Source organism: Ranitomeya variabilis, chromosome 4 (assembly GCF_051348905.1).
Source record: "Ranitomeya variabilis isolate aRanVar5 chromosome 4, aRanVar5.hap1, whole genome shotgun sequence".
NCBI classification, from domain to species: Eukaryota; Metazoa; Chordata; class Amphibia; order Anura; family Dendrobatidae; genus Ranitomeya; species Ranitomeya variabilis.
Genome location: NC_135235.1, coordinates 169,480,098 through 169,493,467, shown reverse-complemented (window position 1 = coordinate 169,493,467; position 13,370 = coordinate 169,480,098). Strand labels below are relative to the sequence as shown.

The 13,370-nt window shown below is 43.0% G+C and overlaps 1 protein-coding gene across 1 annotated transcript in view; it reads left to right on the top strand.

Moving 5' to 3' along the window:
• The first annotated feature begins 595 nt into the window (after positions 1-595).
• The window catches only part of LOC143770105 (pulmonary surfactant-associated protein D-like), a 77,540-nt gene continuing 64,765 nt past the window's right edge, over positions 596-13,370 (top strand). Inside the window, exons 1-3 of the mRNA XM_077259369.1 lie at positions 596-683; positions 2,272-2,460; positions 3,637-3,735. Of these exons, the coding sequence (XP_077115484.1) occupies positions 2,289-2,460; positions 3,637-3,735 (271 nt within the window). The 5' untranslated portion in view covers positions 596-683; positions 2,272-2,288. The remainder of the gene's footprint in view (positions 684-2,271; positions 2,461-3,636; positions 3,736-13,370) is intronic.

Here is a 13,370-nt window from a genome sequence, read left to right as displayed (position 1 = left end):
CCCACACATTACCATACAAGGCTCCGTCCTCACACATTAACACACGAGGCTCTGTCCCTCCACATTACCACACGAGGCTTCGTCCCCACATATTACCACACGAGGGTTATTAACTTCATTTTAAGTTAATTTACCACCTGCGTAAGCGCTATTAAATGTTGTTATTACTTACTTTAGTTTAATCACCAGCAGCGTTAATTAGATAGCAATGAGCGTGCTGAGCATTAGCTGGCTGGAAACAGCTAGTATATGATATACGGCATTCTTCACCTGAACAAATTGATTAATTACACATTTCATATATTTATGTGTAAATACCCCCTATTGTCTCACCCACCATCTTTTATGTGTCTGCTTTTTGGATTTTAAAAATCTTTTTTTTTATTTTTTTTATTTCAACAAAGTTTCTGAACTTTTTAATATGGTGTAATACTAGTCCAGGCATTCATTCTTTTTTTTTCTCCTTACTGTATCTAGATAGTATCATGTTGTTCCAAAAAATACAATGGTAAATGTCTTGTTTGCTTTTCGTTGTTTATCTGATTTTCATTGTCCAAGTTTCAATATAATTTGTCAAATAAAGAAATGATCAAACAAGGAAATATTTCCCTACTACAGTATATATAGAGCTGTGCTGTTGTTTTTTTCCACCGCATTCGCTGATGTTCTCCTGCTTTGAAGTGGTACGTATCATATATTTAATTGAGCTTATATTATAACCACTGACAGATCATGTGATTAACATTGATTATTCTGTGAAAATAACCGAGGGGTTACATATACTAGGCAGAAAGCGAACATTCAGTTCTTGAAGTTGATGTGTTGTAGGGGACAATGGGCAAAAATTAGCAACTCTGACAATAGAGAACACGTATGACCTAAAAGCTGAGCGAAAGCATCTCTAAAGGGATCCCTTACACAATAGATTACTCTTGGCCGGATGGTGATTAGACCACTGGCTCAGCCAGCAACTGTGTCTCCAAAATCCTGACTACTAGAGAGAAGCAGCTTATGTCTCCGACAATGAAAAGCTTTACAGTCTAAAATTGGACTTATCAAATCCTTCTCTTCCCAAAATATCTGTCAGAGAGTCAGTAAACCCACATGCACATTAATCTCTCATCAGAGTATGCCAATATCAGTGGGTTTGGTCCACTTTAGTCTAAAATATCAAGATGCCTTAGATGAATTTTCCAATGAATAAAAGTTGATTTTAATCAATAGATCTTGGAATAATAATAATAATTTCCACAATTGGATATGTTTGAATAAAATGTTCCTGTACTGAGATAATCTTATAAATGTGCCCCTGCTGTGTACTGTGTAATGGCTGTGTCTGACCGTGCAGGAACATGGTCTGATCATACCACAGGTACTGGTCAGGGGAGAAGCAAAAGAAAGTATACAGACAATACATCATGGGATCACAGCTGATTTTTTTCTGTCAGGTAAAGTATTCCCTGATTGTTTTAATCAATATTTTACTTCAAAGAAATAATTAGTTGTGATCCCATGCTGTAATGTCAGTATACTCTTTTCCTTACTCCCTGCCCAGGAGCTGTGGGGTGATCAGACCATGTCCCTCTACAGTCAGACACAGCCATTACACAGTACACAGCAGGGGCACATTTACAAGATTATCTCAGCAAATGACCATTTAATTAAACAGATCCAATGGTGGAAGTTATTATTATTCCAAGATCTATTGATTTAAAATGAACTTTTGTTCGTTTGAAAACCCCTTTTTGGCTGTTTTTATTGGAAAAATGGTCCACACATACAGTAGGACTCCATTATGCTTTTATACCGGTAAATGGTATCGAGACTTGTCCCTTGATTTGTCAATTTACTGCAGTGCTCCAAATGCAGACCAACAACTTTGATTTTAGAAACTGTGCAACCTCTTTTTCTTCTGTGTGTATATTTTGCAAAACACACTAGCATAGTAATCTACACTATTACTTTATTATCTAACATAGAAGACTTAAAACTAGAATTTTAAATGTAATTAAGCATAGTGTCTATAATATAGCAGCAAGCTGCGAAAGGCATTGCCAAAGGAAATATTGTTTTCGAGTAAGTATAAAAAAATATTTAAAAAAATCCCTTTGTATATCATAGGGATGATATTAAAAATGATATGACACAACTAAAAGTGTTTTCAAATCTTCGGACATTTCTTTGGAAACTGTAATATCAGTTGAGTTTGAACATTATCTATATCCATAATCTACTTAATCATTGTCTCTAACAAACTATGTTCCTCCACAGTTACCCAGAGTTTGAAAATGGAGGCTCTTTTGGCTGTTTGCTTTCTTCTGTTCTGTGTGTCATCTGCTACACAAGTTTGTTCCGATTCACAGAGTGCCTGTTCTATAATTACATGTGGAGCTCCAGGGAAGGATGGTCAACCAGGAGTAGATGGGAAGAATGGGTCTAAAGGGGAGAAAGGCGACACAGGTGAATTTATATTGTTAGCATTTCTAAATAGTTATTCAGCGATACAATAGATATATAGAATGTTACCATCATGAGCTATTTACCATATCAAATCTAATGTGAATTTTGATTCTTCCAAACTACATAGATTCATTTATCACTCTTATTAGAGTACAGTTGTTTTTTAATCTTGATTTTTATTGAAAAGTTTGAAGACACAGTAGTAATGATTCACTATCACAAAAGTGCAAACTTTTTGAATCCAGGAAAAGTAAACATGTGACAATCGGCAGACATAAGGAAAATCAAACGGGTAACTAAATGCAAGTAAGACCATGCCAATATATTATATCAAGTAAAGGTAATGTTTTGAGTATTGGAACTATGAGCAAACAATCTAAAAGTGGGTCATTAAGTGGTAAGTGGGGTCTTAGCATGGTCCAAAACTGCCTTTTCAAGGGTCATGTTAAAGCAGGGGTGGGGGACCTCAGGCCCCAGGGCCATTTACGGCCCTCGATGACCTTTTATCAGGCCCCCGAGCAGATACTCAGGGACCGCATTCTTGGGCAGGGAGGTGTATTTCGATTACAACCAGCTCAATAATTTCTTCTTGCTCTGTTAGCACACACACAGTGTTCACTACTGAATACTGAAGGGCATGCAATGAAAGATTACGTCCTGACACTAGTGCCAGAGTCAGGATGCACTTTGTGGGTAGAGTGTGTACAGCCCCTGAAGGATGGTATAAATATCCAAATGGCCCTTCGCAGGAAAAAATATTCCCCACCCCTGTGCTAAAGGGTATCTCTAGTAATAAGGAGTGAGGTCCTAACATGGTTGTCAAATGTATCGTGGGAAGAAAAATATGGGGGGGGGGGGGCAAAAATAGGGAACTGAAGGGAAAAGAGGAGGGGAGAATAGCTGGAGTCAAAACCTACACAATGGTTGGGACAAGTTAAGAAGAATCAGAACTTATAGAATTCTGCAAATGTAGAGACGGTATGGTGAAATTTGTATGACTATTGTATTTAGCCCAGGGTGAACAGATTATTTTCAAATTAGGCATCTTGTCAGTCAGTATTGCCGTGAGTTTCTCGTTAATCATATACTTGAAAGTGTTTCTGGAAAAGAAAAAACAGGTCACCTGGTACATGTGAATTTTTATTCTAAGCCTAATAATACATTTGCTTTATTTAGGACCACCTGGATTACAAGGTGCAATTGGGCCAGAAGGACCACAAGGAAATCAGGGGCCTCCAGGTCAAAAAGGGGAAAAAGGGGAAAGTGGAGCTGCAGGTAAATGGTCATTGTAGAGCTCACTATGAAGCAGTCCTGGCATTCGGGACTGTAAGAGTTACTCATTTATTTTATTAGTTTTGTTGCTTTACATGTACATTTTTTAGGAAGAGTTGCACTTTTGTAGGTCTATGTATGCTAATGTTTATTTATGTCAATCGATATTGATAGACTGGTGTAGATAGTTGAGTAAATTGCTCTGGTGGAATCTATCTATGCAAAAACAATGCATGTTCAATCTAAGGCTACTTTCACACTAGCGTCGGGCCGAGGTCCCCGACGCTAGCGTTGTCTCCGCCGCACAAGGGGGGCAGCGGATACATTTTTCCAGCGCATCCGCTGCCCCATTGTGAGGTGCGGGGAGGTGGGGGTGGAGTTCCGGCCGCGCATGCGCGGTCGGAAAAAGCGGACCGTCGGGAGCAAAAAACGTTACATGTAACGTTTTTTGCTCCCGACGGTCCGCCACAGCACGGCGCAACCATCGCACAACGGTTGTGACGTGTGGCAATGCATCGCAAATGCGTCGCTAATGTTAGTCAATGCAGAAAAAACGCATCCTGCAAGCACTTTTGCAGGATGCGTTTTTTCGGCAAAACGACGCATTTGCGACGTATTGCAGTTAACGCTAGTGTGAAAGTAGCCTAAGGCTTTGCTTTGCGTCTGGAGGAGAGAAGGTTTTTCCACCAACATAGAAGAGGATTCTTTACTGTTAGGGCAGTGAGAATCTGGAATTGCTTGCCTGAGGAGGTGGTGATGGCGAACACAGTCGAGGGGTTCAAGAGAGGCCTGGATGTCTTCCTGGAGCAGAACAATATTGTATCATACAATTATTAGGTTCTGTAGAAGGATGTAGATCTGGGGATTTATTATGATGGAATATAGGAATATAGGCTGAACTGGATGGACAAATGTCTTTTTTCGGCCTTACTAACTATGTTACTATGTTACTATGTTACTATCACACATCAGTTTTTTGCCACCAGTCACAATCCGTCAAATTTTGAAAAAACGCATCCATCTCAGATTGTGAAAAACTGATGCGACGGATCTGTTTTTGTGATGGATCCAACTAGCTGATCCAGCTAATTGAATCCTTAAAAAAAAAAAAATCGGAGCATGCTCAGTTAAAAAAACGGATTCATCGCCGGATTCCGTCATAGGCTTCCATTCTAGCACACAACGCACGGTGACAGATCCGTCGCCGTCAGTCTTTTTTTGACGAACACAAAAAACATTACTATGTCCATTTTCTCTGGCCGCTGGATAAACAATTCGATGGATGAAACGTGAGGCCATCCATTGCTAATACAGATCTATGTGAAAAAAACGGATCTGGCGGCAACTTTTGCCAGATGCATTTTTTTCAAAATTTGCCGCATTGTGACTGACGGCAAAAAACTGGTGTGAAAGCAGAAAGCTTCTTTTACACATTCTGTTGTTTTTCGGCCCGTTTTTATGGCCCCAATAGATTTCTATGGGGCCGCAAAAATGGGCCGTAATAATTTCACGGTGCGCCGTATGGCCGTGAGGGCCGTATTTACGGCTGTGAAAAAAAGATTGATCTTTTTCACAGCTTACTGACATGGCCCCTGTTGAAAATCAATGGGGGCGCAAAAACAACAGAAGCTTGTTTTTGTGGTGCACCGTGACTTCCGGTTTTGCAGAATGCTATTTTTTTTCCATACTATTTCCATAGTATTGGAAACCCGAAAAACAGTGATCCGCAAGTTTTTTGCGGTCCGCTATTGCGGCAGACCATGAAAATTGCGGCGATATGGCAGGCAAAAAAGGCCTGCAATAACGGGCTGCAAAAAAAAAACGGTATGTGTAAAAGTAGCCTAATGGTATACTGCAGGCATGGACAACTCCAGTCCTCAAGGGCCAGCAACAGTGCATATTTTAAGGAATTACCTTAGCATTGCACAAGGTGTTGAAACCATAACCTGTGCAGGTGATTAACCCCTACACGCCACAGCCCTTTTTCGCTTTTTGGGTTTCTGTTTTTTGCGCCTTGTCTTCCCAGAGCCATAACTTTTTTATTTTTCTGTCCATATGGCCCTGTGACGGCTTGTTTAATACAGGGCTATTTGTACTTTTTAACAACACTTTTGGTTTTACCACATCATGTACAGGAAAAGAAATCCAAGTGCAGTGAAATTGCAAAAAAGTCCAAGTCCACAATTGCTTTTTTTTTACCATGTTCACTAGTGTTGAGCGATACCGTCCGATACTTGAAAGTATCGGTATCGGAAAGTATCGGCCGATACCGGCAAAGTATCGGATCCAATCCGATACCGATACCCGATACCAATACAAGTCAATGGGACTCAAGTATCGGACGGTATTCCTGATGGTTCCCAGGGTCTGAAGGAGAGGAAACTCTCCTTCAGGCCCTGGGATCCATATAAATGTGTAAAAGAAAGAATTAAAATAAAAAATATCGCTATACTCACCCTCCGACGCAGCCTGGACCTCAGCGAGGGAACCGGCAGCGTTGTTTGTTTAAAATTCGCGCTTTTACTTGGTTACGTGAAGTCCCGGCTTGTGATTGGTCAGGGCGGCCATGTTGCCGGGATTCGGACCAATCACAGCAAGCCGTGACAAAATTACGTCACGGCTTGCTGTGATTGGTCCGCGTCCCGGCAACATGGCCGCCATTAACCAATCACAAGCCGTGACGTCACGGGAGGCTGGACACGCGCGCTTTTTAAAATGGGCGCGTGTCCAGCCTCCCGTGACGTCCCGGCTTGTGATTGGTTGCGCCGCGGTCAACCAATCACAAGCCGGGAGGCTGGACACGTGCGCATTTTAAAATTTTAAAATGCGCGCGTGTCCAGCCTCCCGGCTTGTGATTGGTTGATCGCGGCGCAACCAATCACAAGCCGGGACGTCACGGGAGGCTGGACACGCGCCCATTTTAAAATGCGCGCGTGTCCAGCCTCCCGTGACGTCACGGCTTGTGATTGGTTGCGTCTCCCATGTGACTGCGACGCAACCAATCACAAAGCCGGGACGTAATTTTAAAATCCTGAAGGACCTGAAATTACGTCACGGCTTGCTGTGATTGGTTGCGTCCCGGTCACATGGGCGGCACGCAACCAATCACAAGCCGGGACTCACGTAAAGGAAAGAAAAGCGCGAATTTTAAACAAAGAACGCTGCCGCTTCCCTCGGTAAGGTGCAGGCTGCGTCGGAGAGGTGAGTATAGCAATATTTTTTATTTTAATTCTCTCTTTTACACATTTTTACATTAATGTTGTTTCGATACCGATACCCGATATCACAAAAATATCGGATCTCAGTATCGGAATTCCGATACAGCAAGTATCGGCCGATACCCGATACTTGCAGTATCGGAATGCTCAACACTAATGTTCACCAAATGCTAAAGCTTACCTGCCATTAGGATTCTCTAGGTTATTGTGACTTTGTCGATACCAAACATGTATCGGTTCTTTTTTATTTAAGTGGTGAAAACAAAATCTAAAATTTGTTAACCCCCCCAAAAAAAAATAGTGTCATTTTCTGTTGCCCATACTGTCTCCATTTTTTGTGACATGGGGCTGGGTGAGGGTTAATTTTTTGAGAAGCTGATATTTTTACAATTTTGGTGTAGATAAGAACTTTTGACCGACAGTTATTGCATTTTAATGCAATGTTGCGGCGACCCAAATAAACGTAATTCTGGTGTTTGCTTTCTTCTTTATTTTTTATTGTTTTATTTTGAATGGTGCAAATAAGGGGTGATTTAAACTTTTATATTTCTTTATTTTTTTATATTATTAAAATATACCGGATTACTCACCGGTAATGCTCTTTTATAGAGCCCACGACAGCACCCACTAGAGAGAGGGGATCTGCCCCTAGGAACAGGAAACCTACAGAGAGATAAAAGGGGCGGCCCCCCTCACTCCTCAGTTGTTTTACAGAGAATAGGAGGAACCGCCGCCAGGTTTTAGTTAACAGGTTCAGACATATATACATATTTACAACCTTATACTATATTATTCTATTATTTACACCTCCTTACCAAGGCACCACGTGCAACTAAATAAAGGAAAAAGGGAGGGATGTGAATGGGTGCTGTCATGGGCTCTATAAAAGAGCATTACCGGTGAGTAATCCGGTATTTTCTATTCGCCACGACAGCACCCACTAGAGAGATTTACAGAGACTATAAATTGGGTGGGTTAACTGAGTCAAGAACCGAAACCCCAAAGGTTAGATCAGAAGCAGCAGATAGGTCTAATCTATAGTGCTTATAGAAGGTACTAGGTGAAGACCAGGTTGCAGCCTTACATACAAGGTCTATTGGCACGTTCGCCCTTTCCGCCCAGGAAGTCGACAAGGCTCTTGTAGAGTGTGCTCCCACATGCATTGGAGGATCTCTTCCTCTAGCTTTATACGCTAAGATTATGGCATCTCTGATCCAGCGTGATAGCGTGTTTTTTGTGACTCTGGAACCTTTGGTTTTACCCTGAAAAGACACAAAGAGAGCCCTACTCTTCCTCCAGTCCCTAGTCCTTTCTAAATAGGCTAGAACAGTCCTTTTTACATCTAGGGTATGAAGTCTTACTTCTTCTGGAGTCGAGTGGTCTTCATAAAAGGTAGGTAATAAGATCTCCTGGGATCTATGAAAACTAGTGGCTACTTTAGGGAGATAACAAGGGTCCGTCTTCAAAATTATCCTATCAGATGTCACAGATAAAAAAGGAGGATCAATTGACAAGGCATGTAGATCACTCACTCTTCCAGCAGATACCAATGCCACTAATAATATCATTTTTAATGAGATGTTCTTTAATGAGGCTGTATGAAGAGGCTCAAACGGGCTCCGCGTCAAAGCATCTAGGACCAAAGTTAGATCCCACTGAGACACCTGTGGTATATCTATTGGTTTTGACCGCTCACATGCAGATATAAAACGAGATATCCATTTATCACCTGCCACATTATAACTGAAGAGAGCTCCTAGAGCTGAAACCTGAACTTTCAGAGTATTTACAGAAAGCCCCAATTCAAGCCCTTTTTGCAAGAACTCTAATATTGAAAATATAGGCACCTCAGAAGAAAGTTGTGTTGTATGAAATTCAAGAAATTTTCTCCAGACCCTGACATAGATTTTGGTAGTAGAAGGCTTTCTACTCTTCATGAGGGTATCTACAAGCCCACTAGAAAAACCTCTTAGATTTAATAACTGCCTCTCAAATTCCAGACAGTCAAATTCATGCCCTTTACCCGAGGATGAAAGAATGGTCCCTGAGACAGTAGGTCCCTGGTCTGAGGCAGAATCCAAGGGTCTGTAGTTGACATCACCCTGAGCCATGAAAACCATGGCCTTTTGGGCCAAAATGGGGCTATCAACAGGACTCTTGCCCCTTCCTCCCTTATTTTTCTTATCACTATGGGCAATAGATTCCATGGAGGAAATGCATAAGCTAGGTCGAATGTCCATGGCACCTGAAGGGCATCGAATATGTCCGGGTTGTCTAGTCTGCACAGAGAAGCAAATGTTTTGACCTGACGGTTGGACCTTGTTGCAAACAGGTCTATTTGAGGTATGCCCCACCGGGTTGTTATCAATCTGAAAATTCTACTGTTGAGCATCCATGCCCCTTGATGAAGGGTGTGACGGCTGAGGAAATCGGCACGAAAGTTGTCTATGCCTCTGATGTGCACCGCTGACAAGGACAACAGATGATTTTCGGCTAACATCATGATGTTTGATGTGACTTCCATGAGAGTGTCTGACCGTGTACCTCTTTGATGATTCAGATAGGCCACCGCAGAGGTGTTGTCGGAGTGGACCCTTATGTGAGAGCCTTGTAGCTGGGGAAGAAAGTGGAGTAGGGAATAATATATGGCTTTTAATTCTTTAACATTAGAGGATTTATCAGATTCTGATCTGGACCAAAGACCCTGAACCACCTGATCTTGAAAATGTGCCCCCCAGCCTTCAGGACTAGCATCTGTGGTCACTATACTAGAAGGAGCAATAACCCATAGTACCCATTTCGACAGATTTTCCCAATTTAACCACCATGTAATGGAGTGTACTACTTCTGACGTTAGAAAAACTGTCTGATCCAAATGTCCTCGACTTCTAATGTCCTCCTGTAATATAAATTTCTGGAGCTGCCTGGTATGAAACTGCGCCCATTTCACTGCAGGGATACATGAAGTCAGTGAACCTAGCAACGACATGGCACTTCTCAGTGACATACTACGTTTTTTGATTGCTAAGCCCACTTTGTCAATTATGGAAGCTTTTTTATCGTCAGACAACCAACATACTTGGTCAACTGAATCCAGAAGGAGTCCTAGGAATTTTTGACAAGTAACAGGTTGGAGTCTGGATTTTTCCCAGTTGACAATCCAGCCAAGCGTTTGTAAAGAAAACGCTACTTCCTCCAACCTTTGCTCACACTGTTAGGCATTTTTTCCCACAATTAGGAGATCATCCAGATATGGAATGACCAGTGTGTCTTTTAATCGCAGAAAGGACATTACCTCCAACAGCAATTTAGTAAAAACCCTTGGAGCCATAGATAGGCCAAAAGGCATTGCCCTGTATTGTAGATGACGAACCTGACCATCTATAAAAACTGCTACCCGAAGAAACTGCTGGTGTGACTGGTGTATAGGAAGATGGTAATAAGCATCCTTAAGATCCAGTACTACCATGTAACAGTTAGGGAACAAATTTTTAATGGCTGACCGAATGGATTCCATTTTAAATGCTCTGGGTTTTATGAAGGTGTTCAGCTTTCTTAAATTAAATATAGTTCTAAAAGATCCGTCAGGTTTAATAATCAGAAACAAGGGGGAGTAGAACCCCTTCCCTATTTGAGACTACGGAACCTCTATTAAGACCCGTTTGGCCAAAAAGGACTTAATTTCAATTTCCAGTGCCTCTTGCTGTAGTCTGGATTTTAGGGAGGTGAGCAGGAAGGAATCCGGAGGTGTTCGGATAAAGTCTAGGGTGAGGCCTGAAGATATCAAATTTATGGCCCATAGATTAACAGTTATCTTCTTCCACTGATTAATAAATCCCAGAAGTCTACCGCCCACTGGTGGAATAGGGTTCCCGGAATTTTTCTGCTGGCCTGAAGGGACGCTTGTTGAATAAATTGCCCTTCTGCCTGAACTCTTTGTTTCTCCATTGGTCCTTAAAGCCTCCCTTCCTGCCAAATGATGGCTTCCTGAAAGCCCTTCTGTAAGAAGGAACAAAGGGATTAGGAAACCCCTTCTTCCTTTCACCCGCCTTAGTGAGTATATCATCCAGAACGGCTCCAAAGAGGTACTCACCCTGACAGGGTATGGCACACAATTTGGATCTAGACTGGGCATCCCCCTTCCAGTTCTTTAGCCATAATGCTCACCGAGCAGTATTGGAGAGGTTAGCTGTCCTGGCCACCAGGCGGAGAGAATCTACTGAGGCATCAGATATAAAAGCCGCAGCACCCTTAATCAAGGGAATAGACGCACGTAATTTCTCCCTGGACACGCCACTCTTGATATTTTGATCCAGCTGCTCTAGCCAAACTAGCATAGACCTGATAGTACATGTGGCTGAGATTGCCGGCTTGAATGCTGTGACACAGGCACACAGGATTTTTTAAGAAGTGCGTCTGATTTTCTATCCATGGGATTGGATAAAGAACCTGCATCTTCCACAGGTAAAGAAGAACGGCGAGATGTAGACGCCACAGCCGCATCAACTTTTGGTATTTTAGCCCAGGAATTCAAATCCTCGTCATCGAAGTGGTAGCGTCTCTTACAGGATATTGGCACAAACCCCTTTTGTCCCTTACTCCATTCTTTCTTAACGAGGTCTTTTATGGCCTGGTTTACCGGAAATACGTGGCCTTTTCGCTGAGAGAGACCCGCGAACATAACCTCCTGTGGCGTTTGGGTTTCTTTTGACTCAGACAACCCCATCGTACTCCTTACTGACTTAACCAAGTTGTTTACGCCATCAGTTGGAAAACAGACATAGTCCTCTTCATCTGATGAATCAGATAGCTGAGAGACATCTGAGTCAACTTCCCCACTCTCTGCTGATGTGTCAGCTTTAGGTGAGGATACTCTCCTACTTCTCTTTTCAATATTTACGGAGGGACCACCTCCCAATGACTGAAGTTCTTCCCGAATCATTAGCCATATCTCATTCATCTTAACGGACCCCTCCTGCCACAAGGTGTTATATATACAAGCCTGACACAGTTTTTTAGAACAAGAGTCAGGCAGGGGCTCGGTACATATAGCACACTGTTTGTGCTTGGTCTTCTCCGTCCTCTTTGCCTAAAGAAGAACATAAGCAGAGGAAACCAATATAAGCCTCAGCGAAGCTATATATACACTTACCCAGAAGTATATTTGCACACCGGCTGCTGGGTTGTTCGCTTGGCTTGGGGTGGGGAACGGGACGATTTCCTTCCCGATTTGTCAGTGGAGTCACTCATTTTAGAGTGTCCACTACTATTTTTTCTAGCATCACCACTGGGTACTAGTGGCTCTTCCATAGGGTGCTCACAGACCTCCTCTTGGGACGACATAATGGCACACTGTCTGCACTGCTAAATGAAATTTATAGTGCAGGAACTCCTAATACACACCCCTTCCTGCCACTGCCTTCCCCTTTTTTTTTTTTTTTACCTGCACATGGATTTCAGTATAGCGTCAGGGGCCAATGGGGACCGCCTAAAGGAATCCAATATGGCGGTTCCCTCGGAAATGCAAACGCCGACCTCAGAGGTTCAGATGAACTACTTCCGGGAACCGGCTGTACTGCGCATGCGCCGGCATCTCCGCGCTTTGCCGGCAGAACTCAGAGAACGCTATGCCCGCACCAAGTCGCCACCATTCCTGAGGGACCGGGGGGGAAGCCGACACACCGCTACTCAGTCAGTCTTACCTGACCCAGGCCGGATCGAACCAGGTACATGCCGCACTCTTTCGGCCGTCCCAAACAACGATGTCCCAGCAGGGAGATCGTTGTTAAACTTCAGGCCTTGCAGTCGGCCGCAGCAGATGAGGGGGGAGCCAACAGGAACCCCCGACTGTCCACCCGCTCTGGAGCCCCTGTCGCTCAGCAGAGACGCACAGGCGGCACCAGGCGCGTTTTCCTCTTCTTAAGTAACTCCATAGAGTCTTCTCTGTGGGTTCCCCTATAGGAACAGGAAACCAACTGAGGAGTGAGGGGGGGCCGCCCCTTTTATCTCTCTGTAGGTTTCCTGTTCCTAGGGGCAGATCCCCTTTCTCTAGTGGGTGCTGTCGTGGCGAATAGAAAATTTTAACTTTTATCTTGCTTTAATAGTCTCCATAGGAGACTAGAAGCTGCAATCATGTGATTGCTTGTGCTTCAGCTCTGCTTTGTGTGCAAGAAATGCTCACTTGCTATGAACGCCAACCAATCAGTGGCGCTCATAGCAAGGCTGGTTGTCAAAAGTGGGGAGGACCCCACGCCATTTTTATTTATTTATTTAAATAATTAAAAAATATGGCGTGCGGAGCCCTCTATTCTTGATATGCAACATTGCTGAAGCTGACAGCTGAGGGTTGCATCCCCCTGCTGTGAGTTTTGTCTGGCTGGTTATCAAAAATAGGGGGGAACCCATGACTTTTTTAATTCA